We start from the raw sequence: 27,734 nt of genomic DNA on the forward strand, positions 1-27,734 counted from the left end.
GTTTCTCTGGTTGGCAATCAGTAGCGAGTGGTGCCGCTCAGGGATCAGTGTTGGGCCCACAATTGTTCACAATTTACATAGATGATTTGGAGTTGGGGACCAAGGGCAATGTGTCCAAGTTTGCAGACGACACGAAGATGAGTGGTAAAGCAAAAAGTGCAGAGGATACTGGGAAGTCTGCAGAGGGATTTGGATAGGCTAAGTGAATGGGATAGGGTCTGGCAGATGGAATACAATGTTGACAAATGTGAGGTTATCCATTTTGGTAGGAATAACAGCAAAAGGGATTATTATTTAAATGATAAAATATTAAAACATGCTGCTGTGCAGAGACCTGGGTGTGCTAGTGCATGAGTCGCAAAAGGTTGGTTTACAAGTGCAACAGGTGATTAAGAAGGCAAATGGAATTTTGTCCTTCATTGCTAGAGGGATGGAGTTTAAGACTAGGGAGGTTATGCTGCAATTGTATAAGGTGTTAGTGAGGCCACACCTGGAGTATTGTGTTCAGTTTTGGTCTCCTTACTTGAGAAAGGATGTACTGGCACTGGAGGGTGTGCAGAGGAGATTCACTAGGTTAATCCCAAAGCTGAAGGGGTTGGTTTACGAGGAGAGTTTGAGTAGACTGGGACTGTACTCATTGGAATTTAGAAGGATGAGGGGGGATCTTATAGAAACATATAAAATTATGAAGGGAATAGATAGGATAGATGCGGGCAGGTTGTTTCCACTGGCGGGTGAAAGCAGAACTAGGGGGCATAGCCTCAAAATAAAGGGAAGTAGATTTAGGACTGAGTTTAGGAGGAACTTTTCACCCAAAGGGTTGTGAATCTATGGAATTCCTTTCCCAGTGAAGCAGTAGAGGCTCCTTCAGTAAATGTTTTTAAGATAAAGATAGATAGTTTTTTGAAGAATAAAGGGATTAAGGGTTATGGTGTTCGGGCCAGAATGTGGAGCTGAGTCCACTAAAGATCTGCCATGATCTCATTGAATGGTGGAGCAGGCTCGAGGGGCCAGATGGCCTACTCCTGCTCCTAGTTCTTATGTTCTTATGTACCCATCACAACTGGAAGTTCATCGTCGCAGTCACACTGGGATGAAACCGTTTGTCTGCTCCATTTGTGGGAAGGAATTCACCCATTCATTCAACCTTCTGACACACCAGCGAGTTCACACTGAGGAGAGGCCATTCACCTGCCCTGTTTGTGGGAAGGGATTCACTCGGTCATCCCACATTATGACTCATCAACTTGTTCACAATGATAAGAGACCATTTACATGTCCTGACTGTGAGAAGAGTTTTAAATGTACAAAGGATCTGTTGGCCCATCAACGTATTCACACTGGGGAGAGACCATTCTCCTGCTCCCTGTGTGGGAAAGGATTCATTCAGTCATCCCACCTGCAGACACATCAACTTGTTCACTCTGCTAACAACTCTTTTAACTGTCCTGACTATGAGAAGAGCTTTAAAAACAAAAAGGATTTACTAACACACCAATATGCTCACACTGGGGAGAGACCATTCACCTGCTCTGTGTGTGGGAAAGGATTCAGCCGTCCATCTGCCCTACTGAACCACCAGAGAATTCACACTGGGGAGAGGCCATTCACCTGCTCTGAATGTGGGAAGGGATTCACACGTTCTGACACATCAGCAGGTTCACAGTGAGAAGAGGCCATTCACTTGCTCAGTATGTGGGAAGGGATTCACTCGTTCATCCAACCTATTTAATCACCAGCGAGTTCACACTGGGGAGAGGCCATTCACCTGCTCTGTGTGTGGGAAGGGATTCAGCCAGTCATCCAACCTGCTGACACACCAGAGAGTTCACAGTGGCGAGAGGCCGTTCACTTGCTCCATATGTGGGAAGGAATTTTCTCATCTTATCTTCTGGAACATCATCGAGTTCACACTGGGAGCAGCCATTCAACTGCAATGTCTGAGGAAAGAGGTTTACTCACTCATCCCACCTGCTAACACACCAGCGAGTTCACAAGCGACTACAAGGTTTAGATTATACCCTGATTGATGCTGTTAATCATGTCCAGGACTGAATAATGTTCACTCTGACTGCCTTAATCTACTGATGAGGTTTATTATTCTGAATAAATGTGAAATAAATCTGCTTTGTTTGAAACATTGTGCAGATTTTTGTCTTTCCCATCTGAGTGTTGAACATCACCTGTCTTGAGCTCAGAAAGGACAATCTGGGGGAGGATCACACGGCAGGAACAGAACTTCAGCCTGGACACAGTCCTTCAGGGTCACACTGAGAGGGATAAATGGCACTTTGGTCTTTCTCATCTCTCTTCACTGTCAGCAAAGTCTTCGTGTGGGTTAACCTTGAGGTGTGTAAGAAATATGTTCCAGCCACTCTCTTCCACATCTCAGAACCCCTAGACACGGAACAGAAGTCTCCTTTACAACTGTGTTCAGAGTCGGGAAGAACAATGGTGAATGCTGGAAATGTAATAATAATAATTGCTTATACATGTAGGCTTCAATGAAGTTACTGTGAAAAGCCCCTAGTCACCACATTCCGGTGCCTGTTCAGGGAGACCGGTACGGGAATTAAACCCGCGCTGCTAGCCTTGATCCGTATTACAAGAACATAAGAACGAGGAACAGGAGTAGGCCATCTGGCCCCTCGAGCCTGCTCTACCATTTAATGAGATCATGGTTGATCTTTGTGGACTCAGCTCCACTCTCGGGCCCGTACACCATATCCCCGAATCCCTTTATTCTTTAGAAAGGCATCTATCTTTTTCATAAAAATGTTTAAAGAAGGAGCCTCAACTGCTTCAGTGGGAAAGGAATTCCAGAGATTCACAACCCTTTGGGTGAAGAAGTTCCTCCTACACTCCGTCCTAAATCTACTTCCCCTTATTTTGAGGCTATGCCCCCTAGTTCTGCTTTCCCCGACAAGTGGAAACAACCTGCCCGCATCTATCCTATCTATTCCCTTCATAATTTTATATGTTTCAATAAGATCCCCCCGCATCCTTCTAAACTCCAATGAGTACAATCCCAGTCTACTCAACCTCTCGTCATAATCTAATCCCCTCAATTCTGGGATCAACCTAGTGAATCTCCTCTGCACTCCCTCCAGTGCCAATATGTCCTTTCTCAGGTAAGGAGACCAAAACTGAACACAATACTCCAGATGTGGCCTCACCAACACCCTATACAGTTGCAGCATAACCTCCCTCGTCTTGAACTCAATCCCTCTAGCAACGAAAGACAAAACTCGATTAGCCTTCTTAATCACCTGTTGCACCTGCACACCAACCTTTTGCGACTCGTGCACCAGCACACCCAGGTCCCTCTGCACAGCAGCATGTTTTAACATCTTATCATTTAAATAATAATCCATTCTGCTGTTATTCCTCCCAAAATGGATAGCCTCACACTTGGCAACATTGAATTCCATCGGCCAGACCCTAGCCCATTCACCTAACCTATCCAAATCCTTCTGCAGACTTCCGGTATCCTCTGCACTTTTTGCATTCCTACTCATCTTAGTGTCGTCTGCAAACTTTGACACATTGCACTTGGTCCCCAACTCCAAATCGTCTATGTAAATTGTGAACAACTGCGGGCCCAACACTGATCCTTTAGGGATCCCACTAGTTACAGGTTGCCAACCAGAGAAACACCCATTTATCCCCACTCTCTGTTTTCTGTTCGTTAACCAATCCTCTACCCATGCTACCACTTTACCCTCAATGCCATGCATCTTTAGTTTATGCAGCAACCTTTTGTGTGGCACCTTGCCAAAAGCTTTCTGGAAATCCAGATATACCACATCCATTGGCTCCCCGTTATCTACTGCACTGGTAACATCCTCAAAAAATTCTACCAAATTAGTCAGACACGACCTACCCTTTGTGAACCCATGCTGCGTCTGCCCAATGGGACAATTTCCCTCCAAGTGCCCCGCTATTTCCTCCTTAACGATAGATTCCAGCATATTCCCTACAACCGAAGTTAAGCTTACTGGCCTATAATTACCCGCTTTCTGCCGACCACCTTTTTTAAACAGTGGTGTCACGTTTGCTACTTTCCAATCCTCTGGGACCGACCCCAGAGTCTAGTGAATTTTGATAAATTATCACTAGTGCGTTTACAATTTCCCTAGCCATCTCTTTTAACACTCTGGGATGCATCCCATCAGGCCTGCTGTTTAGGCTACTGTGCTGTCAAATCAGTGATTGGTGTAAAGCTGTGATGTTCCTGATTGAATGTAAAGCTGGTTTCAGTTTCCAGGCTGAAAATGCATCGGAATCCGTCTAAAACATTTTATTGTGTTTGTGTGACAGTCACAATGAATTCATTGAATTGAAACCTACTTAAAATAGATTGCTGGAAGTTTGCATTAAAATAGCAGCAGGAGGGCATCACAGGAACCTGGTAACAGCAGGGAGAATTAGACAATAGTTTCATTCCCAGATAAAGAAGGAGCTGCAGCTTGTGTCCAAGAATTTCTAGTTTTATTGATGTGTCTGCCCCTTTAACTGGGAGCTGAACAGTGTCAGAGCCCCGACTGTCCCTTTAAGAATGAGTGATGTGTTCAGCTGAAGATTCCTATTGGCCGTTTTCTGGGTGGACTCCTTATTCTGATCGCTCTCAGTGATCCTCGGGTGTGTGAACCTGCTCTTCTGTCTCTCATTCACTGAACATCTCTGTTCTCTCTCAGATTCTCACTTAACGTCTCTCCGCTCTCACTCACTCGTTTCACATACCTCCAACCATTCTCTATCTTTCTCTCACACACTCACTCCTTTAACCTTTCTATTTCACAGAGCGCCTAAACTCACTAAACGTTTCTCTCTCTCATTATCTCTCTCTGAAGAAGCACCGAACACACTGAACCTCTCCGCTTTCTGAGTGAACATCTCATTTCTGGAGACTCAATCCTTTTTCTCTCTACCTCTCACTTTCTCTCTCTCTGATTGGCCCTGACTCACTTTTAATCTCCTATTTTCTAAAAACCCTCTTTGAGGGAAATTTAATTTTGTATAATGTCCCCTTAATTCTCCCAGTGATAATCCTCAGTCCATCTTCCAATTCAGAGAACATGTTAAAAAATTAAATAACCTCATATTTTAATGTTTAAAATGGGAAGTGAGGTGAATGTAATGCTGAGACCGGCAGCAATCTGTGTGGTTGTTCTTGATGCTGTCAGAGTGAGGTCACCCTCACAGGCAGGAAGACTGTTCACGGTGATAACGTGAAACTGACGCCTTCTGTTTCATTCTCAGGAAACACAATTTCCTGTTTCTCTGCTGCCGGTTCCAAACAGCACATCTGACTTCTGAGCAGAAAATAAATTCAAGGGCCACAAACTGGTGAGAACATCTGTCAGTGCGGCCTCTATCTGCCCACAGAGTCAGGGCAGAGTCACACAGATCACATTGTGGTGACATTTACAAATGAGCCGGTTATTTCCGTTCAGAGTCTCCATTCCCGGACAGAACCGGCTGTGTTTGTGGATCAGTCACTGAGTTCCCTCTGCTCTCTGTAGCTGGGAACGGATAACCTGCTCCCTTATATTTTATACCATTCTTTCTGTGTTACTTGTTTCCTCTATTTCTCAGCTTTTATCTCTTGCCACCTCGCCTTTCTGTTTTTTTAAATCTCTCAGTTCTTCTATCAGTCTTTCTTTCTCCTTCCATCTATATTTCACTCCTATTCCTATTTAATTGAGGTGTTCAAAATCATGAAGTGTTTGTGATAGATTGAAGAAGGAAAAAGAGGGAGAAAAACAGAAAATGTTGGAAAAACAGAAAATGTTGGAAAAATTGGGCCATTCTGGCAGCATCGGTACTGAGAGAAGCAGAGTTAACGTTTCGAGTCCCTGTGACTCAGAGCAGGAGAAACCGGGATTGTCCCTCTGAGATCAGGGAAAGTGAAGGGGAGATTTAATAGAGGTGTTTAAAATGAGGAAAGATTTGTGATAGTGTCGATGGGGAGAAACTGTTTCCCAAGAGCAGGGGGGTTTGTAACCAGAGGACACAGAGATTTAAGATATTTTAGAACAGAACCCAAGGAAGTGTTGAGGAGAATTGTTTTTACACAGTGATGTGATGTGATCTAGAATTCACACTGACAGGCTGCAGGAAGCAGATTTAACAGTAAATTTCAAAGGGAATTGGATAAATTCTTGTGGACGGTAAATTGGCAGAGTTATGGTGAATGGGGTTAATTGGACAGTTCACTCACCTTTGTGACATTCTGAATTTTGCTCAAACTGATGTTTTAACATTTGACCTTTTCAATCACAGTGTGTCTCAAAGAGAAGATTAAAACTTTGGTTTTGATGAGCTGTCGGATACATTTCCTGTGTGACTGTGTAACTCGAGAACTATGAGGAGGAACTGAATATTTTCAGCTCCTCTAACAGATGTACCTCGAATATCAGAAATCTCTGGAGTTCCCCATGTCCTCATTGCTGTCCCCTTGGGTATAACAGCTCTCAGTCAGGTGGAGTCAGTCACACGTGTCTCTGTCATGTTTCCATTCCTATTTTATCACACACCTCCCAGTGACACTCACCACAACACAGAAACCTCAAAATATCATTGCTTCCTTACACCTTGTCCTCCTATTACAATTGGATATTTACTGGGCCTTTTGTCTCCATTAATGTCAGCTTACATGCAGGTCAAATGACCTCAGAGGCACTGGAACCAGACTCTGTTTATTGTACCAGACTCCAATCAGCCCAGGACCTGCAATGGTAACATACACCAGAATTGGAATAACAGGCAGGTTATTGCCTAATAACGGGTGCGGCATGGTGACCACCTAGTGCTTAACGCTCGATCATAAATCATAGAATTTACAGTGCAGGAGGAGGCCATTTGGCCCATCGAGTCTGCACAGGCCCATGGAAAGATCACGCTATCTAACCCCATACCTCCACCCTATCCCAGTAACCCAGTAACACCATCTAAACTTTTTGGACACTAAGGGCAATTTTGCATGGCCAATCCACCAAACCGGCACAGCTTAGGAATGTGGGAGGAAACTGGAGCTGTCGGAGGAAACCCATGTGGAGAATGTGCAGACTCCGCACAGACATTGACCCAACACGGGAATCGAACCTGGGACCCTGGAGCTGTGAAGCAACTGTGCTAACCACTGTGCTACGATGGCACTGCTGCCTCACAGTGCCAAGATCCCGGGTTCGATCCTGGCCCTGGGTCTCTGACCGTGTGGAGTTTGTAAATTCTCCCCAAGTCTGTGTGTGTCTCACCCCCACAACCCGAAGATGTGCAGAGTAGGTGGATTGGCCACACTAAATTTCCCTTGGAAAAAAATGAATTGGGTATACTAATTTTTTTTTTTAAGGTTATTGTCTAATGGGGCAGAGTAACACACACCAGAAGCGGATTACATTATGTGGTCAACAAACCATGACTACTTCACTATTATTTGAAAACCAAATTTAGTTTTGGTTCTCTAGATGCTTACTGTATCATCATTACATTTGATCCAATGATGTTTTCACTCACAAACTGCAGCCTGACTTATTATGGGAACAGACAGTGTTTGTTGCTCTCAAATTGAGTGAATCCTTTGCTGTTCTCCTCTGGGCCCCATCTCCACTATTATTGTTACTGAGACTCTCACTGTTATTATTGGAGAATCAAGGAGCACGGTGGCACAGTGGTTAGCACTGCTGCCTCACGGTGCTGAGGTCCCAGGTCCCATCCTGGCTCTGGATCACTGTCCATGCGGAGTTTGCACATTCTCCCTGTGTTTGCGTGGGTTTTGCCCCACAACCCAAAGATGTGCAGGGTAGGGGGATTGGCCACGTAGTCTAAAGTTATTTTTAAAAACATTATTGGACAATCAGCGAGTCAGCCTGAGCCTGTGGCGGCTGTCACCATCTGGAACTGTCACAATGCCCGGGTGATTGACAGCGGCTCCGGATCAATAGGAAGAGGAGGGGCAGGACTGAAGGCCCGACCGAGAGGGCTGGTCCTCCAACCAATCGGAGTGAATGAGGTGCGGGACCAGCTGATATTGAAGCATGCGCAGTATCAGTAATGGCGATGGGGAGCGGCTTCTTCTTCTTTGCATCCATGATTTGTAAGAGGCGGTTAACAATATGTAGGGTGCGTGAAATCGCGGGGAAGGTCGGAAACGCTGCGTAAGCACATTGTGAGTCATTAAACTCTGAAAAGAGTTTACCGGATCCAGATTGTACTAAACGGGGCTGCAGCCCCTCATTTTCGGCCTGGATTAACGGCCGCCATCTTTATTGGAATGAGTGTGCACCATGGCGCATGCGTGGTCGCCATCTTTGTCGGGGGCAACGTTTCGATGAGTGGGAGGAGCTTGTTGCCCATTGTTCAGAATGCAGCCAACTTATCCATCAAACTATATCACCCTTTGAGTCCCAATGTCTGAATGATGGGGCGGTGGATTGATGGAAAGAAAGGGAAATACATCCTCCTCTCCTGATCCCAATACCTGATGGTCTCAACATCTGTGGTTCTGTCCACCCATGGCAAAAACTCAAGACCCTGAGTAGACGTCATCCTCAAATGAGGGACTGCTGATGACGACGAGGGGCAAAGTATAAGCGTGGAGAGGGCAGTACAGTGGTTAGCACTGGGACTACCGCGTTGAGGACCCGGGTTTGAATCTTGGCCCTGGGTCACTGTCCGTATGGAGTTTGCAAATTATCCCTGTGTCTGCGTGGGTTTCACCCTCATGTGCAAGGTTGGTGGATTGACCACACTAAATTGTCCTTTAATTGGAAAAAGTGAATTGGGTACTCTAGTTAGTTAAAAAAAATTATTGGACAATCAGCCTGAGCCTGTGGCGGCTCTCACCATCTGGAACTATCACAATGTCCAGGTGATTGACAGCGGCTCCGGACCAATAAGAAGAGTAGCGGGACTGGAGGACCGACCAAGCGCAGCTGGTCCTCCAACCAATTGGAGTGAATGAAGGGAGGGGCCGGGCTGTGATTAAAGCTGCGCGCAGTATGAGTAATTGCCCCTTAATTGGAAATAAATAAATACAAAATAAATAATTGGGTACACTAAGTTTTTTTTTAAAAGTTTAGCGGGGAGCATGAACTGGACTAGGGAGCAGGAGAAGGGAATGTTGGGAATTTCTATCCTAGACTGACAATCATAGAATCCCGACAGTGCATAAGGAGGCCATTGAGCCCATCAAGTCTGCACAGATCCTCTGAAAGAACACCCTACCTAAGCCCCCGCCCTGTTCCCGTAACCCCACCTGACAAACATATCTTTGGACATAAGGGGCAATTTAACACGGCCAATCTACCTTTGGACTGTGGGAGGAAATTGGAGCAGCCCGAAGAAATCAACACAAACAGGGGCAGACAGTGACCCACACAGACTGTGACCCAAAAGGCCGGAATTGAATCCAAGTTCCTGGTGCTGTGAGGCAGCAGTGTTAATCGCTGTGCCACCGTGCCGTCCCACACAATGATGGATTTGGGAAACTTCTTTTACAGGAAGTTAGAAAGGGAGAATTTACGCACGACAAACCCAAACCACAAATTTATTTTCTGAATTCCATTTTTGGATTGACATTTAGGGTTGACCTTTTGTAAATTTCATTTTCAGGGTATTAGAAGAGAATTTACAGACAGGAAGCTTGAGCAAACTCTTACATCACAATGTGACAGCTTCACTTGATTCATCAGGAAGTGAACATTATCGTCCTTTGAACGCAAGTGTTTGCATTTCAGGTCATTACCATTCGCTGTGTTTACACACTCTCTCTCACACACACACACACCCTCTCTCTGTCTCTGCCTCTCTCCCAAATGCTCTCCGTCCCACACACACTGTCACTCTCTCCCGCACCCTCTCTCGCTCGCACCCTCACATACTCCCCTTCTCGCCCAACTCCCCCTCTCTCACACACACCCCCTCTCTCACCCCAAAGAGGTGAACCAGTTATTTTTTATGACAACCCAGCAGTTTTCGTGGTCACCTTTTCCCAGTGCCAGCCCCACAAATGTCCAGATTCATTCAGCTCAATTTCACAACCTGTCTTTGTGTTTTGGTGGGTTCTCTCTCACGCCCTATTTTCTGTTTTGAATCAATTTCGCAGAGTATTAGAAGTGGAGGAACTTCAGTCAGGAAATTCAAACTGAACATCACATCAAGATCTACACTCACCAAAACATTTGTAACATAAACATCATGGGAGTTTGAAGATGGAAGGAAGATGCACCGTTCACAGTGGGGAGAAACCGTACTCGTGTTCTGTGTGTGGACAAGGCTTCAGTCGATCATCTGGCCTTTCGAAACATAAATGCAGTCACACCAGGGAAAAACCTGGGATTGTGGGAAGGGATTTGATTATCCATCCAAGTTGAAAATCCATCAGCGCATTCACACTGGGGAGAGACCGTTCACCTGCTTCGAGTGCGGGAAGGGATTCACACACTCATATCACTTGCAGACACACCAACACATTCATGCTGGGGAGAGGCCATTCACCTGTTCGCAGTGTGGGAAAGGATTTGCTCATTCCTCCAATCTGCTGAGACACCAGCGAATTCACACTGGGGAGAGACCATTTAAATGTCCAGACTGTGAGAAGTGTTATAAGAGTTCTTGGGAAATGATGTCCCATCAACGTGTTCACACCGAGGAGGCCGTTCAGGTGCTTTCACTGTGGGACTGGGTACAGGCGATCATCTGACCTCGCTGTACATCAGCGAGTTCGCACTGGGGAGAGACCATTTAAATGTCCAGACTGTGAGAAGTGTTATAAAAGTTCTGGGGAACTGATATCTCATCACCGTGTTCACACTGATGAGAGGCCGTTCAGGCGATCATCTGACCTCACTGTACACTAGCGAGTTCACACTGGAGAGAAACCGTTCACCTGCTCTGAGTGTGGGAGGGGATTCACTCAGTTATCCAACCTGCTGATGCACCAGCAAGTACACAAGTAACTTCAGTGATTGGAGCTCGCTGTTAATCACATCCTGGACTGGAACATGTTCATTGGGGTCAGTTCCTGCTGATGTTCATAAACTCTAATCCAGTTACAAGGAATTAAATTCTGAATAAAAATCAAGTCAAATCAATTTGAGTGAAACAAAGTGTGTTGTATCTTTTTAATATCGCTAACACAAGTTAGTTCCTTTTGAAGGTCTCCTTCTCCCATCTCCTCCATCCTCACCTCCAATAACAAGTGTGAGGCGCTCTCACAGCTTCTTTGTCACTAAGGTTAAGACAATCCGATCAGCTGCCTCTGCTGCTTTCCTCCACTAACCTACCGGACGAAACTGTCTCTAAAGCCCATTTTTGTCCAAGTTCTGAACTTCCATCTTTCTCCATTTTCTCTCCCGTCAGAATTCACCTTGTCCATGAGACCCCCGTTCTGCTCGATTGATAATTCCCATAAACTGCTGACATCCCAACTTCTCCATGTGAGCTGATATTGTGAACAGCTCTCACTCTCTGCTGGTACTGTCTCTCTCAGCATTGAATCCACTGTCATCACCCATCCTAAAAAAACACTTGTTCCTCCCATCTTTACAAACTACTTCTCCATCTCCAAACTCCCTTTCCTCTCCAGTCCTTGTACTCGGTTTCCCCCAAGGATCTACCCTCAGTCCCTCCTATTTCCCATCTACAAGCTGCCACTAGGTGACATCATCCAAAAGCACCGCGTTAGTTTTCACATGGACACTGACAACACCCAGCTCTGCCTCACCACCATCCCTCTCCATTCCTCCACTGTGACTAAATTATCAAACTGCTTATCCCACATCCAATACTAGATGAAAGGTTTTCCTCCAATTAAAAATCAGGAAGACCAAAGCCGTTGTCTTCAGTCACCATTACAAATTCCGTTTCCTAACTCCCGAGTCCATCCCTCTCCCTGGGAACTGTCTGAGGCTGAACCACACTCTGCACAATCTCCATATCAGATTGAAATGAAAAATGAAATTGCTTATTGTCACAAGTAAGCTTCGAATGACGTTACTGTGAAAAGCCCCTAGTCTGTTCGGGGAGGCTGGTACGGGAATTGAACCGTGCTGCTGGCCTGCCTTGGTCTGCGTTCAAAGCCAGCGATTTAGTCCTGAGCTAAACCAGACCCTAAACCCACACAAACACGGGGAGAATATGCAAACTCCACACGGACAGTGACCCAGAACCGGGATCGAACCTGGGACCTCGTCGCCGTGAGGCCGCAGTGCTAACCCACTGTGCCACCATGACCCCAAGATTTGACCCCAAGTTGAGTTTCTGACCCCATATCCACACCATCACTAATACCAGATATTTGAATCTCCACAACGTCACCTGTGTCCATCCCCACACCAGCTCATTTGCTGCTTTTATTTTGTGTAATAACCTTTGATGTGGTACCTTGGGAAATACCTTCTGGAAATTCAGATAAAGTGCATCTACAGGTTCCCCTTTATTGACATCCCTTGTTACTTCCTCAGAGAACCTTGATAAATTAGTCAGTCACGATTGACTTCCTGAACTCCATTTTCAAACACTGTCAAAGAAAACTCAAATCTCCTCTACCCCTCTGGCTCCTTTGCCAATTACCTTAGAGGGACTCACTTTCTGTTAAAGAGCTTGTCAACCTCTCTCACCCACTTTCCCAAAAGTGAATAAATTTATTCAGGAAAAGTCCAACAAATTCAAATATTTTCCTGTTATAAGTTTATTGATGAAACAGAAACATGGTTAAAAAAAAAAACAGAAAATTACTTGAGGATCAAAGACAACCAGAGTAACAGGATGTTCACAATGTTCTGGGTCCCAAATGGTTCCCCTTCGGCTTCTCTGTACCCTGTTCTCGTGACTCCCTGCTTTGGACACGGGGCACTGGACCCTGGGGGTCGCATCACCGTCAGCCCCGGTCACCCTCCCCTGAACCCTGATTGGTTGGAGGTGCAGTTCTCAGTCAGTCTTCCAGCACCTTCCTGTCTCTATTATGAAAAATGAAATGAAAATCGTTTATTGTCACATAATAGCAGTAGCTTCAAATGAAGTTACTGTGAAAAGCCCCTAGTCGCCACATTCCGACGCCTGTTCGGGGAGGCTGGTACGGGAATTGAACCATGCTGCTGGCCTGCCCTGGTCTGCTTTAAAAGCCAGCTCTTTAGCCCGGTGCTAAATCAGCCCCTATTAGCGACGCCCATGGCAGTTTCCCACCTGGGGAACAAGCCCCGTTATTCTCAACTAAATTCTGCCCTCAGCTCCATCACCTGGCTGTCACTGACACGAGCAATAGAGACTAAAAGGTGCGCGAGGCTCAAATAGGAAGACAAAACTTGTGGATTAGGATCTTCGTAAAGGTCAGCAACTTTTTGGAAAAAATCAAATTCCCAGTCAACAAATTAAAGGATCACATGACGTGACTTTTAATACAACAAACAAACAAACTAGAAGCTACTTAAACTCGGAAACCTACACATTAAACTTTAAATTAGAACTTTGTCCTTTTACATAACCTACAATCACACTCCAAGATTATAGTTACTCTGTCCTGGAAGTTGAAACTGAATTGTCTCAGGACCTGTCCAAAGTGATCATTCATTCCCGAGGATTTACTTCCGTTCTTCAACCAAGACACTGAGGGAAAAAAGGGAGAATAGAATAGAATGTGAACTCGCAAAATACATAAAAATGGACTGTAAAAGCTGCTGTGGCTACGTAAAAAGGAAACATTTTGCTCAGACAAAAGGTTTGTCCGTTCCAGATAGAGTCAGGAGAATTTAGAATGAGGAATAGAGATCTCTACAGCCACCTCGTTCACCACTCTGGGATGTGGATCATCAGCTTTTGGGGATTTATTCACTTTCAACCCCATTAATTTCTCCAGTGCTACTTTTTCACCAATACTAATCTCTGCCAGTCCCTTGGTTCTCTGGTGTTTTGGGGACAATTTCTGTATCTTCCTCTGTGAAGTCAGACACACATTGTTTAGTTTCTCTACCATTTCCTTACTCCCCATTATAAACTCTCCTGTCTCTGCCTGGAATGGACCCACATTGGTCTTTGCTGATCTTTTCCTTTTCACATTCCTGTAGAAGCTTTTCCGGTTGTTTTTTATGTTTCTCGCCAGTTTGCTCCCATCAGTTTCTTGGTCCTCCTTTGCTGAATTCTAATGGATCTCATGGAATCTTTAACTTTTCTTGTTAGCCACGGTTACATCACTTTTCCTGTTGGATTTTTGTTTCTTAAAGGAATCTATATTTGTTCTATACATGTGAAATAAAAGTCGCAAAAGTCCCAGAGGTCCATAGGCTGCTCTCCCCTTTGACAGAGAGAGAGCTGACTGGAGGTGATTTAACCCGAGGGTCAGCACACCTCAGGCGAGGGGCTTGGTTGAGAAGGCGGGGCCTTCATGAATAAACTCAGCCAGTACGGGAGTTGAATCCTCACTGTTGGCCTTGCTCTGCATCACAAACCAGCCGCCCAGCCCAGCTGATCTAACCGACTTCCTGATAAATATGTAATAATTCCTTAAATATTAGGTATTCCCTGTACCAATCAGTTTCCCAGTCCATCTCAAGACAACTTGCCCCTCATACCCTGATAGATTTTTTCTGTGAGGAACACCCAGATAAATTAAACAAAAGAACGACGTAACCACCAGGGCCCATTTCCATGGCAACGTGGCATGCGTTGGGGGGGTTTGAAACAGAAATGGAAACTAACTATCTTCAAGCTTCCAAACACCCTTTCACTCTGTGATCCTTGTGCAATTTGAAGCCAGTTATTAGCAACAAGGCTCAAAGAGCATCAGCCCACTGGAGGCAAAGTGGTGAGACCGGCCAGTCCAGCAGAAAGAAACCCTCCGACCATCCCCACTGACCACCTGTCAGAATGAACAAAATGCAGTCCTGGATGTAGAGCAGAAACAATAACAGCAGAATCCAACTCCTGTAATCGATTGTGAAATTGTTGGTGTCACAGCAGGTGCGATGAAACATGCAATCCCGTCTCACATTGAGAGGTGGACGGCGTCTCCTTAGTGTGAACTCACTGGTGTGTCCGCAGGTGAGATAACCGAGTGAAACTCTTCCGACACCGAGAGCAGGTGGACGGCGTCTCCCCAGTGTGAACTCGCTGGTGTGACTGCAGGTTGAATACTCGAGTAAATCCTTTCCCACACTGAGAGCAGGTGAATGGCCTCTCCCCAGTTTTTGATTTGATTTATTATTGTCACATGTATTAGTATACAGTGAAACGTATTGCTTCTTGCATACTGTACAAACAATGCATACCGTACATAGCGAAGGAAGGAGAGACTACAGAATATAATGTTACAGTTATAGCAAGGTGTCGAGAAAAGATCAACTTAATGCAACGTAGGTCCATTCAAAAGTCTGATGGCAGTAGGGAAGAAGCTGCTCTTGAGTCGTTTGGTACGTGACCTCAAACTTTGGTCTCTTTTTCCTGACGGAAGAAGGTGGAAGAGACTATATCCGGGGTGCGTGGGGTCCTTAATTATGCTGGCTGCCTTTCCAAGGCAGCGGGAATTATAGATAGAGTCAATGGATGGGAGGCTGGTTTGAGTGATGGATTGAGCTTCATTCACTTCCTTTTGCAGTTTCCTGCGGTCTTGGGCAGAGCAGACTCCATACCAGGCTGTGATACAACCAGAAAGAATGCTTTCTATGGTGCATCTGTAGAAGTTGGTGAGAGTCATAGCTGACATGCCAAATTTCCTTAGTCTTCTGAGAAAGTTGGTGGGCTTTCTTAACTAGAGTGTCAGCATGGGGGACCAGGACAGGTTGCTGGTGATCTGTACACCTAAATACTTGAAGCTCTCGACCCTTTCTATTTCATTCCCATTGATGTAGAGAGGGGCAAGTTCTCCACTACGCTTCCTGAAGTCGATGACAATCTAATTTGTTTTGTTGACATTGAGCTAGAGATTATTGTCATCGCACCAGTTCACCCGATTCTCTATCTCATTCCTATACTCTGTCTCGTCATCCGACCTACTACGGTGGTGTCATCAGCAAATTTGAAAATCGAGTTGGTGGGGAATTTATCCACACAGTCATCGGTGTATAAGGAGTATAGTAGGGGGCTGAGGACACAGCCTTGTGGGGCACCAGTATTGAGGATGATCGTGGAGGAGGTGTTGTTGCCTATCCTTACTGATTGTGGCCTGTGGGTTAGAAAGTTCAGGATCCAGTTGCAGAGGGAGGAGCCGAGGCCAAGGCCATGAAGTTTGAAGATGAGTTTTGTAGGAATGATGGTGTTGAAGGCTGAGCTGTAGTCGATAAATAGGAGTCTGACATAGGTTCCTTTGTTATCTAGGTGTTCCAGGGTAGAGTGCAGGGCCATGGAGATGGCGTCTGCTGTGGACCTGTTGTAGCGGTAGGCGAACTGTCGTGGATCAAGGCAATCCGGGAGGCTGGAGTTGATTCGCGCCATGACTAACCTTTCGAAGCACTTCATCATGATGGATGTCAGAGCCACTGGACAATAGTCATTTCGGCACGCTGCTTTGCTTTGTTGAGGTACAGGGATGATGGTCGTCTTCTTGAAGCAGATAGGGACCTCAGATTATTGTAAAGAGAGGTTGAAGTGCTCATCCAGGTACCCCATCCGGGCCAGTGGCTTTCCGTGGGTTGACCTTCGAGACGGCTGCTCTGAGTGTGAACTCGCTGGTGTCTCCGCAGTTGAGGTAATTGAGTAAATCCTTTCCCACACTAAGAGCACGAAGATGGCCTCTCCCCAGTGTGAACTCGCTGATGTTTCCGCAGGTTGGAGGAATCAATAAATCCCTTCCCACATTGGGAGCAGGTGAATGGCCTCTCCCCAATGTGAACTCGCTGGTGTCTCTGCATGGTGGATAATTGAGTAAATCCCTTCCCACACTGAGAGCAGGTGAATGGCCTCTCCCCAGTGTGAACTCGCTGGTGTGTCTGCAGGTTGGGTAATTGAGTAAATCCCTTCCCACACTGAGAGCAGGTGAATGGCCTCTCCCCAGTGTGAACCCGGTGGTGTGACTGCAGGTTGGATGAATCACTGAATCCCTTCCCACACTGAGAGCAGGTGAATGGCCTCTCCCCAGTGTGAACTCGCTGATGTGTCTGTAGTTTGGATACTCGAGTAAATCCTTTCCCACACTGAGAGCAGGTGAATGGCGTCTCCCCAGTGTGAACTCGCTGGTGTGTCCGCAGGTTGGATGAATCACTGAATCCCTTCCCACACTGAGAGCAGAACAGCCTCACCCCAGTGTGAACTCGCTGGTGCCTCCGCAGGGTGGATAACTGAGTGAATCCTTTCCCACACTGAGAGCAGGTGAACGGCCTCTCCCCAGTGTGAACTCGCTGGTGTCTCCGCAGGGTGGATGAATCACTGAATCCCTTCCCACACTGAGAGCAGGTGAATGGCCTCTCCCCAGTGTGACTACGTCGATGAGTTTCCACCTTTGATGGGGCTTTGAATCCCTTCCCACAGTCCCCACATTTCCATGGTTTCTCCATGTTTTGGGTCTCTTCGTGTCTTTCTAGGCGGGACAATCAGTTGAAGCCTCGTCCAGAGACACAACACGTGTACGGTCTCTCCCCACTCTGAATATTGTTATGTTTTTCAGGCTGTGTAACTGGTTGAAGCTCTTTCCACAGTCAGTTCACTGGAACACTCTCACTCAATGTGTGTGTTGTGTGGGTCTCGGTGCTTTTCCAGTCACACTGATGTTTCCACAGTCAGTTCACTGGAACACTCTCACTCGGGTGTGTTGTGTGGGTCTCGGTGCTTTTCCAATCACACTGATGTTTCCACAGTCAGTTCACTGGAACACTCTCACTCAATGTGTGTGATGTGTGGGTCTCGGTGCTTTTCCAGTCACACTGATGTTTCCACAGTCAGTTCACTGGAACACTCTCACTCAATGTGTGTGTTGTGTGGGTCTCGGTGCTTTTCCAGTCACACTGATGTTTCCACAGTCAGTTCACTGGAACACTCTCACTCGGGTATGTGTTGTGTGGGTCTCGGGGCTTTTCCAGTCACACTGATGTTTGATATCTTTAGCTGACAGTTCGGGCAAACATTTCTCCTTCTAGGTTCAAAGGCTGCTGATATTCAGGATCCAGGGAATCGAGTGACTCTGTCAGAGTGAGACGTAACGCCTGAGATATCGGTCTGTAATTCCTCCTCGTCTAATATCCTGTAAAAACAATTTACAAAATTCATCACTGTCAGTACAGGATAGAAACTCAGAACAGACAATTCTAGTTTCTATGTCACATCTTTTCCTCTCTCTTATTCCCCAAAAGCTGTAAATCTCCATCCCACACACTCTCCCTCTGTTCTCACTCTGCTGTATCTAATATTCACCCTCCCTATTCTCCTGAAGGTGCTGACTCAGGCTGATTGACAGCTCACAGCTTCCTGTCCAGGAGATCACAACAAATATGAGCTGCAGTCGGCCATTCGGCCCATTGAGCCTGAACCATTCAATGGGATCATTGGCTGATCTACCTCAGCACCGTTTTCCCACATTATCCCTCATTTCACAATGGTTAGCACAGTTGGGTAGCACAGTTGGGTAGCACAGTGGTTGGCACAATTGCTTCACAGCTCCAGGGTACCAGGTTCGATTCCCAGCTTGGGTCACTGTCTGTGCGGAGTCTGCACATCCTCCCCGTGTGTGCGTGGGTTTCCTCCAGGTGCTCCGGTTTCCTACCACAGTCCAAAGATGTGCAGGTTAGGTCGATTGGCCATGCTAAATTGCCCTTAGTGTCCAAAAAGGTTAGGTGGTGTTACTGGGTTACGGGGATCGGGTGGAAGCTTGAGCTTAAGTAGGGTGCTCTTTCCAAGGGCGGTGCAGACTCGACGGGCCGAATGGACTCCTTCTGCACTGTAAATCCTCTGGGGTACAGAATTTCAAAGCTTCACCACATCCTCGAGATCTCAGCTTTCTCTCCATTTACCTACCAGTTCCCCATAACCCTCGGCATCCTCATCGATCAGAAATCTGTCTCTGCCAGGGCGTCGGGCATGTGGTGCGGGAGTAGCTGCTTTTCCGCAGGTTTTGGTGCCACTCACCTATAATCTGATCTTTAAATTAATATTGTTATCATGTCCCTGGAAGACGTCAGGGTTCAGTTTGGTAGGATTATGCCAAATAAAGTGAAGAAATCTGTTGACAAAACAGCGCAGGTGGATTCAGCGGGAGTGGAGCCACCTTTTCAACATAGCGGCCTGACCCTCAGTAGGTTTCTCGACCCCGCGCTCTCCGGGGCTCTCATGGAGGCGGCGAAAATAATGACTGCCGGCATTATCCATGTTACTGACCAGAGGCGGAGTGTGCTGACTCAATATCTGTGAGCTCATGAGGACCAGCGGCAAAACGCCATGAAGAGGCTCGATGATCTGGGCAGCACGGTGGCGCAGTGGATATCACTGCTGCCTCACGGTGCCGAGGTCCCAGGTTCTATCCCAGCTCTGGGTCGCTGTCCGTGTGGAGTTTGCACATTCTCCCCGTGTTTGCGTGGGTGTCGCATCCGCAACCCAAAGATGTGCAGGGTAGGTGGATTGGCCACGCTAAATTGCCCCTTAATTGGAAAAAATGAATTGGGTACTCAAAATTTTTTTTTTTAAAGAAAAAAAAAGAGACTTGATGAAGCGGAGGAGAGAATCCTGAACGTTCAGCAAGATGCCTCTGTCAAAATGCAATCCTTTGAAGACCAACCAAGTGGCTTTCGGAGGTCCTGGAGGACTTGGAGGACCGAGGGTCAGAGAAAGAACATACGAGTCGTCGGCCTGTCAGAAGATGTGGAGGCTAAGGCTCCCGTTAGGTTATTCGAGGACTGGCTGCCATGTTGGGTGCCACGGTAGCACAGTGGCTAACACTGTTGCTTCACAGCGTCAGGGACCCAGGTTCAATTCCCAGTCTGTCTGTGCAGAGTCTGCACATTCTCCCTGTGACTATGTGGGTTTCCTCCGGGTGCTCCGGTCTCCTCCCAGTGGTTGGAGGACTTCCACAAGTCCCAAAAGACGTGTTTGTGGGAGGAATGGGACATTCAGTGTGCCCGAACAGGCGCCGGAGTGTGGTGACTCGGGGATTTTCATAATAACTTAATTGCAGTGTTAATGTCAGCCTACTTGTGACAATAATAAAGATTATTATGAATGCGCTGAAGGGCCTATTTCCGTGCTGTAAAACTCTCTGACTCTAAAGATAGCGGTGGTAGAGGGAGCGAGGGAATGACATTATAGAGAAACTGCCAAAGCCACAACATTCATAAGAACATAAGAACTAGGAGCAGGAGTAGGCCATCTGGCACCTCGAGCCTGCACCACCATTCAATGAGATCATGGCTGATCTTTTGTGGACTCAGCTCCACTTTCCGGCCCGAACACCAGAACCCTTAATCCCTTTATTCTTCAAAAAAACTATCTATCTTTATCTTAAAAACATTGAATGAAGGAGCCTCTACTGCTTCACTGGGCAAGGAATTCCATAGATTCACAACCCTTTGGGTGAAGAAGTTCCTCCTAAACTCAGTCCTAAATCTACTTCCCCTTATTTTGAGGCTATACCCCCTAGTTCTGCTTTCACCCGCCAGTGGAAACAACCTGCCCGCATCTATCCTATCTATTCCCTTCATAATCTTATATGTTTCTATAAGATCCCCCCTCATCCTTCTAACTTCCAACGAGTACAGTCCCAGTCTACTCAACCTCTCCTCGTAATCCAACCCCTTCAGCTCTGGGATTAACCTAGTGAATCTCCTCTGCACACCCTCCAGTGCCAGTACGTCCTTTCTCAAGTAAGGAGACCAAAACTGAACACAATACTCTAGGTGTGGCCACACTAACACCTTATACAATTGCAGCAGAACCGCCCTAGTCTTAAACTCCATCCCTCTAGCAATGAAGGACAAAATTCCATTTGCCTTCTTAATCACCTGTTGCACCTGAAAACCAACTTTTTGCGACTCATGCACTAGCACACCCAGGTCTCTCTGCACAGCAGCATGTTTTAATATTTTATCATTTAAATAATAATCCCTTTTGCTGTTATTCCTACCAAAATGGATAACCTCACATTTGTCAACATTGTATTCCATCTGCCAGACCCTAGCCCATTCACTTAGCCTATCCAAATCCCTCTGCAGACTTCCAGTATCCTCTGCACTTTTTGCTTTACCACTTATCTTAGTGTCGTCTGCAAACTTAGACACATTGCCGTTGGTCCCCAACTCCAAATCATCTATGCAAATTGTGAACAGTTGTGGGCCCAACACTGATCCCTGAGGGACACCACTAGCTACTGATTGCCAATCAGAGAAACACCCATTAACCCCCACTCTTTGCTTTCTATTAATTAACCAATCCTCTATCCATGCTACTACTTTCCCCTTAATGCCATGCATCTTTATCTTGTGCAACAACCTTTTGTGTGGCACCTTGTCAAAGGCTTTCTGGAAATCCAGATATACCACATCCATTGGCTCCCCGTTATCTACCGCGCTGTTAATGTCCTCAAACAATTCCACTAAATTAGTTAGGCACGACCTGCCCTTTATGAACCCATGCTGCGTCTGCCCAATGGGACAATTTCCATCCAGATGCCTCGCCATTTCTTCCTTGATGATAGATTCCAGCATCTTCCCTACTACCGAAGTTAAGCTCACTGGCCTATAATTACCTGCTTTCTGCCTACCTTCTTTTTTAAGCAGTGGTGTCACATTTGCTAATTTCCAATCCGCCGGGACCACCCCAGAGTCTAGTGAATTTGGTAAATTATCACTAGTGCATTTGCAATTTCCCTAGCCATCTCTTTTCGCACTCTGTGATGCATTCCATCAGGTCCAGGAGACTTGGCTACCTTTAGCCCCATTAGCTTGCCCATCACAACCTCCTTGGTGAAAACAATCCTCTCAAGGTCCACACCTGTCATAGCCTCATTTCCATCAGTCACTGGCATGTTATTTGTGTCTTCCACTGTGAAGACCGACCCAAAAAACCTGTTCAGTTCCTCAGCCATTTCCTCATCTCCCATTATTAAATCTCCCTTCTCATCCTCTAAAGGACCAATATTTTCCTTAGCCACTCTTTCACCCGCTGCAGCTTTCACCACCAGCTCTGAGGACACACCTTAGCTCCCTTTCCAATCTGAAAGCAGCCTGAGCTGGATTTACATTCCCCTTAATTGATCATTGCTGGGTGATAATCCTGTACTTCCTCACCTCACACCACTGTGACAGCACCTTCACTACACAGACTGCAGCAACTGACCAAACATCACCTTCCCAGTTATTCCTGAAGGCACCGCCTTCCCAACCTGGCCCCTTGCCTGAGGTGCGGTGATCCTCAGGTCACATCACCGCCGGTCAGCTCTCTCCCGGGACCAGGCCCTGGTTCACAGCCGCCATCTTGGGGAAGCAGAGCGCATGCGCTAGCGTCTTGGTGACGCAACAGCTTATTGGTGGGGGGGGGGGGGGGGGGGTGGGAACAAGGTTTCTGATCCCAGCTGGGTCCCAGTGCCGGTGAACTTGTTTTTAAAAAGTTTCACCCACGCCTGGGCTGAAGCTGATGTTTGTGGCCTGGTGGTCCCGTGGAGCATGGAGACATTCAGTGTGAGAGACTGCAGCCTCTATATAGCTACCTGAAGGGGTTATACAGCGTTTGATTATAATTCGTGCTCCTTTCCACTCCATTATCAGGATGTTTGTGTGATATTTTCTTACCCTCTGGGTGATTTTTCTTTATTTAAAATACATTTCAGCAGCAGGCTTACTGGTGATTTTTAAACCGAAGATGGTTATTTATTGTCACACAATTTCCCTGGATGTTTGAACATCTCAGTTTCTCGTCTATTTCACACTCACTGACACATGCACAGAAATTAGGTACAGATCAAGTTGAAGCTGTAATGATGAAAATGGAATGGAGACTGCAGTCTTTATATCTCTGCAGGTCTACTGTCTTCTTGTTGAGCAGGTCCTTTAGTTGGAGTGAAGCGTGTTTAGAAACAAATAATTCTCATGAGTCTCTGAAGCTTCTTGTAGGTGAATAGCCAGGAGGTTGGTTCTCAGGTGGCCTTGGAAGCTGGAATAAGTACAGTACTGTGGCTGCAGTGGGAGACATTCAGCTCTGCTGTTTCAGCTGGTTCCTGGTACTTCAGATGCTTCTCACACACACATTTGCTTTGTTCAGGGTTTATTATACTGCATCCCTGACTATTAACTGCAGGGTTAAAACTCAGACCCAGAACACCGCGATACAATAGCAGTTTACGATGCTCACTCACGCTTATCTCTGCCCCAATTCGAGCTCATTCTCCTGTGTTCAATATGACACTTGGAGACCAACAGTCCCGAGATTTCATATTCCTCAAATGCTGGTTCATCCTGACACAACGAGACATTTAAGCTTCACAGGTGGCTGCAAAGTTTCCTTACTCAGATCCGTGTTAACTAAATATTGGTCACAGAATCGAATGTTGCCCACAGTTTAATGTCCATAATAACCTGTTAAGTTGCAGCCATCTTGGCAGAGTTTGTGGATCTTACAGTCTATAATATCTAGTATCCTTGTGCTGAGCGTGACATCTTGAATCTACTCTTGGGTCTGATTAAAACAGTGCATTGTCGCTGGGTGGGATCGGAGGCATGGTAGCACAGTGTATAGCACTGCTGCTTCACAGCTCCAAGGTCCCAGGTTCGATTCCCAGCTTGGGTCACTGTCTGTGGAGTCTGCACGTTCTCCCCGTGTCTGCGTGGGTTTTCCTCTGGGTGCTCCGGTTTCCTCCCACATGTCCCGAAACGTGCTGTTAGGTAATATGGACATTCTGAATTCTCCCTCTGTGTACCCAAACAGGCACCGGAATGTAGCGTCTAGGGGTCTTTCACAGTCACTGGCACTGTTTATTAAAAAAATTAAAAATATTTTTTTTATTCTCCTCCTTTTTCACATTTTCTCCCAAACTTACACCCACCAATAATAAACAATAATCAGTAACAAATATGTCAATCCCCATATCAATAACAACGATCCCATCCTCCCACCAAACCCCAAACATTAGCCCGTATGTTCACACAAACAAATGACAAAAAGGAATTAGGAATCACCCATAGTCGCCATTAACACACACACACACCCTCCCCCCAACCCTCCCACCCACCCGCCCCAACTAATGTTCTATGTTATCACCTTCTTGAAAGTGCATAATGAATAATGCCCATGAATTGTAGAACCCCTTCATCCTTCCCCTCACTTCAAACTTAACCTTCTCAAGAGTCAATAATTCCAATAGGTCCCCCGTCACGCCAGGGCACAGGGTGGAGTGGTTGCTCTCCAACCTATCAGGATCTGCCTTCGGGCGAGCAACAAGGCGAAGGCTACAACATCTGCCTCCGCACGCGTTTCCAACCCTGGGTGGTCTGACACCCCGAATAGGGGCCAGTTTCACGTGCACCACTTTAGAAATTATCCTAAAATCCTCCTTCCAATAATCCTCTAGCTTTGGACAGGACCAAAACATATGAACATGATTAGCAGCCCCCCCCCCCCTCCCCCCGCCCGCCCGCAATGTTCACACACATCTTCTACTCCTTCAAAGAATTGGCTCATCCTCGCCCTCGTGAGGTGTGCTCTGTATACCACCTTCAGCTGTACCAGCCCCAAACTTACGCATGAGGTGGAGGCATTCACTCTCCAGAGCACCTCACATCAGAACCCCTCCTCCATATGCTCGCCCAACTCTTCCTCCCACTTTGCTTTGATTCCTTCCAGTGGTGCCTTCTCCTCTTCCAAAATAGCTCTGTAAACCGCCGACACTACCCCCTTCTCCAGTCCCCCTGTCATCGGCACCTCCTCCAGCAATGTGGAGACCTGCTCCACCGGGAAGCTCTGTATCTCCTTTCTGGCAAAATCCCGAACAAGCATGTATCTAAACATTTCCCCTTGCTCCAGCCCATACTTCTCTTCCAGCTCCTTCAAACTTGCAAACCGACCCCTAAGAAACAAATCTTTTGGTGTCTTAATCCCCTTCGCCACCCATTTCCGAAAATTTCCATCCCACTTCCCTGGCTCAAATCTGTGGTTTCCCTGAATCGGCATTTCCCTTGACCCTGCCCCCAACCCGAAGTGTTGGCAAAACTGCCTCCAAATTCTCAATGAAGCTATTATTACGGGACTCCCTGAGTATTTCCCCGGGGCCATCGGGAGCGGAGCTGATGCTAGTGCTTTCAATCCTGACCCCCTGCACAAACGCTCCTCCATTCGTCCGTTCTGATCCACTGGGAATCAACCCCACTGACCCAGCTCCGCACCTTCTCCACATTCACCGCCCAGTAGTAATACATCAGATTCGGAAGACCCAAACCCCCTGCCTGCCTTCCCCTCTGTAGCAGCACCTTTCTAACTCTGGCCACCTTCCCTCCCCATATGAACAAAGTAATCCTTCCCTCAATCTCTTTGAAAAAAGCTTTTGGCAGGAAAATCGGCAGGCATTGAAAAATAAACAGAAATCCCACAAGGGAAAACAACCTCCTAAGAAGCTCCCTGAGAATCTTTCATGTCTCGATTCGGCTGCCTTCATTCCTCTAAACTCCAATAAGTACAACCCAGCCTACTTAACCTCTCCCCAGAAGAAAATCCCTCCATACTCGGAATCAACCTCGTGATCCTTCTCTGGACTGCCTTCAAAACCAATTGTCTTCCTTAGATAAGGGCACCAAAACTATTCAAAGTATACCAGGTGCAGTCTAACTAATGCCTTGTATAGTTTTAGCTCGACTTCCCCATGTTTATATTCTATTCCCTTTGAAATAAATGTCAACATTCAATTTGTCTCCATATTACCTGCAGAACTTGCTTTGTGTGGTTTCTGCACGAGGACCCCCAATTCCCCCGTTACTTTAGCTTTCTACAGTCTTTCTCCATCTAAATAATATTCCGTTATGTTCTTCCTCCTACCAAAGTGTCTAACCTCACATTTTCCTACATTATGTTTCATCTGCCAAGTTTTTACTCAGTAAGTTACGCTGTCTCTGTCCCTCTGTAGATATTCTGTAATCCTCACCACTTGCCTTTCTATTTTTGTATCTGCAGCCATGGCAATAGTACATTCACTTATTAAACACAGTTTTGAAATTCATGTATATCACATCTCCTGACCCCCCTCTCTCCAGCCTTCTCGTTATCACCTCAAAGAATTGCAATAAATTTGTCAGGCATGATTTACCCTTCACGAAGCCGGGCAGACCCAGCGTGATTATACTCTGTATGCTTAAATGCTCAGCTATTGTTGTCCCTGGCCTATAGTTACTCGTTTTTGATTCCCTCCCTTTTGAATAAGGGTGTTACATTGGCAGTTTCCCAATCCTCTTAGGGTAAGGTGGGAGGAGCCTGGAGTGGAGTTTATACACCAGCACAGAACAGGCGGGCCGAATGGCCTGTTTCCCTGCTGTACACTTTCTGAAACTTTCGAATCCAATATCCGTAAATTCTCAGCGAAAATTATTGTGTCCACCTCAGCTCCGAGCTGGGAAACCGGACAGATCCCAAACTGGGAAATGGAAACCTTTAAAATCCAACAAAAAACACATTTCTCTCACATCTAACCCGCGGTTCCATTGTCTCCAGAATTCCCCATTTTATTGACATTTATTGTACATTTTCTGCAGATCCCAATCCGCGGGAACCGTCCGTCTCTGTCCTCCTGCCCTCGGCTGAAGACGTCTCCGCTCAGAGATTCGTCTCCCTCAGCTGCTTAGTGAGAGGTTTCTCCCCCCGAGAGATCTTCGTCAAGTGGACCGTCAATGACAAGCCGGTGAATCCCGGGAACTACAAGAACACCGAGGTGATGGCGGAGAACGGCAATAGCTCCTTCTTCATGTACAGCCTGTTATCCATTGCAGCGGAGGAGTGGGCCAGCGGCGCTTCTTACTCCTGTGTGGTGGGACATGAAGCCATCCCCTTGAAGATCATCAACAGAACGGTTGATAAATCCAGCGCTAAACCCAGTTTTGTGAACATTTCCCTCGCTCTGATGGACACCGTTAATTCATGTCAATGAGAATCTATCAATTGCATTTCGAACTAAAATAAAAATAATAAAAACTTTTTCCTCCAATTGTGATTTAAATGCACAGCCGCTTAATTAATGGAGCTTCCACTTTGCTGATATTAGATCTGTTCAATGAGACCCGGATTTCTACAGGTCTCAGCCCCAAGTCTGATACAACCAGTGCTCCCAGCTCAGATGCACCCTGGGTTAGAGACAGAATGAAACTCATTCATTACAGGATTAATTTACTTTCCTCCGGCTGAGGAGAAATCGGACAATTCCCCATTTTAGACAAACAAACCCATCATATTTAGACCTCGGTGTTCCTGCTTCTCCCATTGTCCATCCCATTAAAATTAATGTCAGCTTTAAGTTGCTGCATCACACCCACTGGGAACTGAATTGAGGGTCACACAGAAACATGGACCAACAATCCCCAGTCAAAGAGAGGGGAAAGGGAAATTGTTAATCCACTGTCTCCCCACTTCCCCAACAAAGAGAGGGGGAGGGGCATTAGTCAATCCACTGCACCCCCACTTACCCAACAGAGAGGGGGAGAGGCATTAGTTATTCCACTGTCTCCCCACTTACCCAACAGAGTAAGGGGGAGGGGCGTTAGGTAATCCACTGTGCGCCCCCTTCCCCAACAGAGAGAGGGGGAGGGGCATTAGTTAACCCACTGTACACCCGCTTCCAACAATGAGTGGAG

At 46.5% G+C, this 27,734-nt stretch overlaps 1 protein-coding gene, 2 long non-coding RNA genes and 1 gene segment (V, D, J or C); 3 read left to right on the forward strand and 1 right to left on the reverse strand.

The window, feature by feature from the left end:
• The window catches only part of LOC140419320 (uncharacterized), a 270,976-nt gene that overhangs the window by 164,756 nt on the left and 78,486 nt on the right, over positions 1-27,734 (forward strand). The gene's annotated exons all lie outside the window — the stretch shown is intronic.
• The window catches only part of LOC140419326 (uncharacterized), a 304,049-nt gene continuing 284,358 nt past the window's right edge, over positions 8,044-27,734 (forward strand). Inside the window, exon 1 of the long non-coding RNA XR_011945703.1 lies at positions 8,044-8,098. This is a non-coding gene — a long non-coding RNA (uncharacterized lncRNA). The remainder of the gene's footprint in view (positions 8,099-27,734) is intronic.
• LOC140421362 (Ig heavy chain C region-like) lies at positions 8,333-27,081 on the forward strand. The segment is given in 4 exon segments: positions 8,333-8,413; positions 8,622-8,734; positions 9,616-9,740; positions 26,643-27,081. Coding segments are annotated over 4 exon segments (711 nt in total).
• LOC140419325 (uncharacterized) lies at positions 12,677-22,396 on the reverse strand. 3 transcript variants are annotated; one of them, XR_011945700.1, is made up of 2 exons: positions 22,307-22,396; positions 12,677-18,169 (listed from the first exon to the last, which is right to left on the reverse strand). It is a non-coding gene; the product is annotated as an uncharacterized lncRNA (long non-coding RNA). The 3 variants fall into 3 exon arrangements; XR_011945702.1 differs by having other exon boundaries at positions 22,259-22,396; XR_011945701.1 differs by having other exon boundaries at positions 22,200-22,323.

The sequence above is a fragment of the Scyliorhinus torazame genome, chromosome 5 (assembly GCF_047496885.1).
Source record: "Scyliorhinus torazame isolate Kashiwa2021f chromosome 5, sScyTor2.1, whole genome shotgun sequence".
Taxonomy (NCBI): domain Eukaryota; kingdom Metazoa; phylum Chordata; class Chondrichthyes; order Carcharhiniformes; family Scyliorhinidae; genus Scyliorhinus; species Scyliorhinus torazame.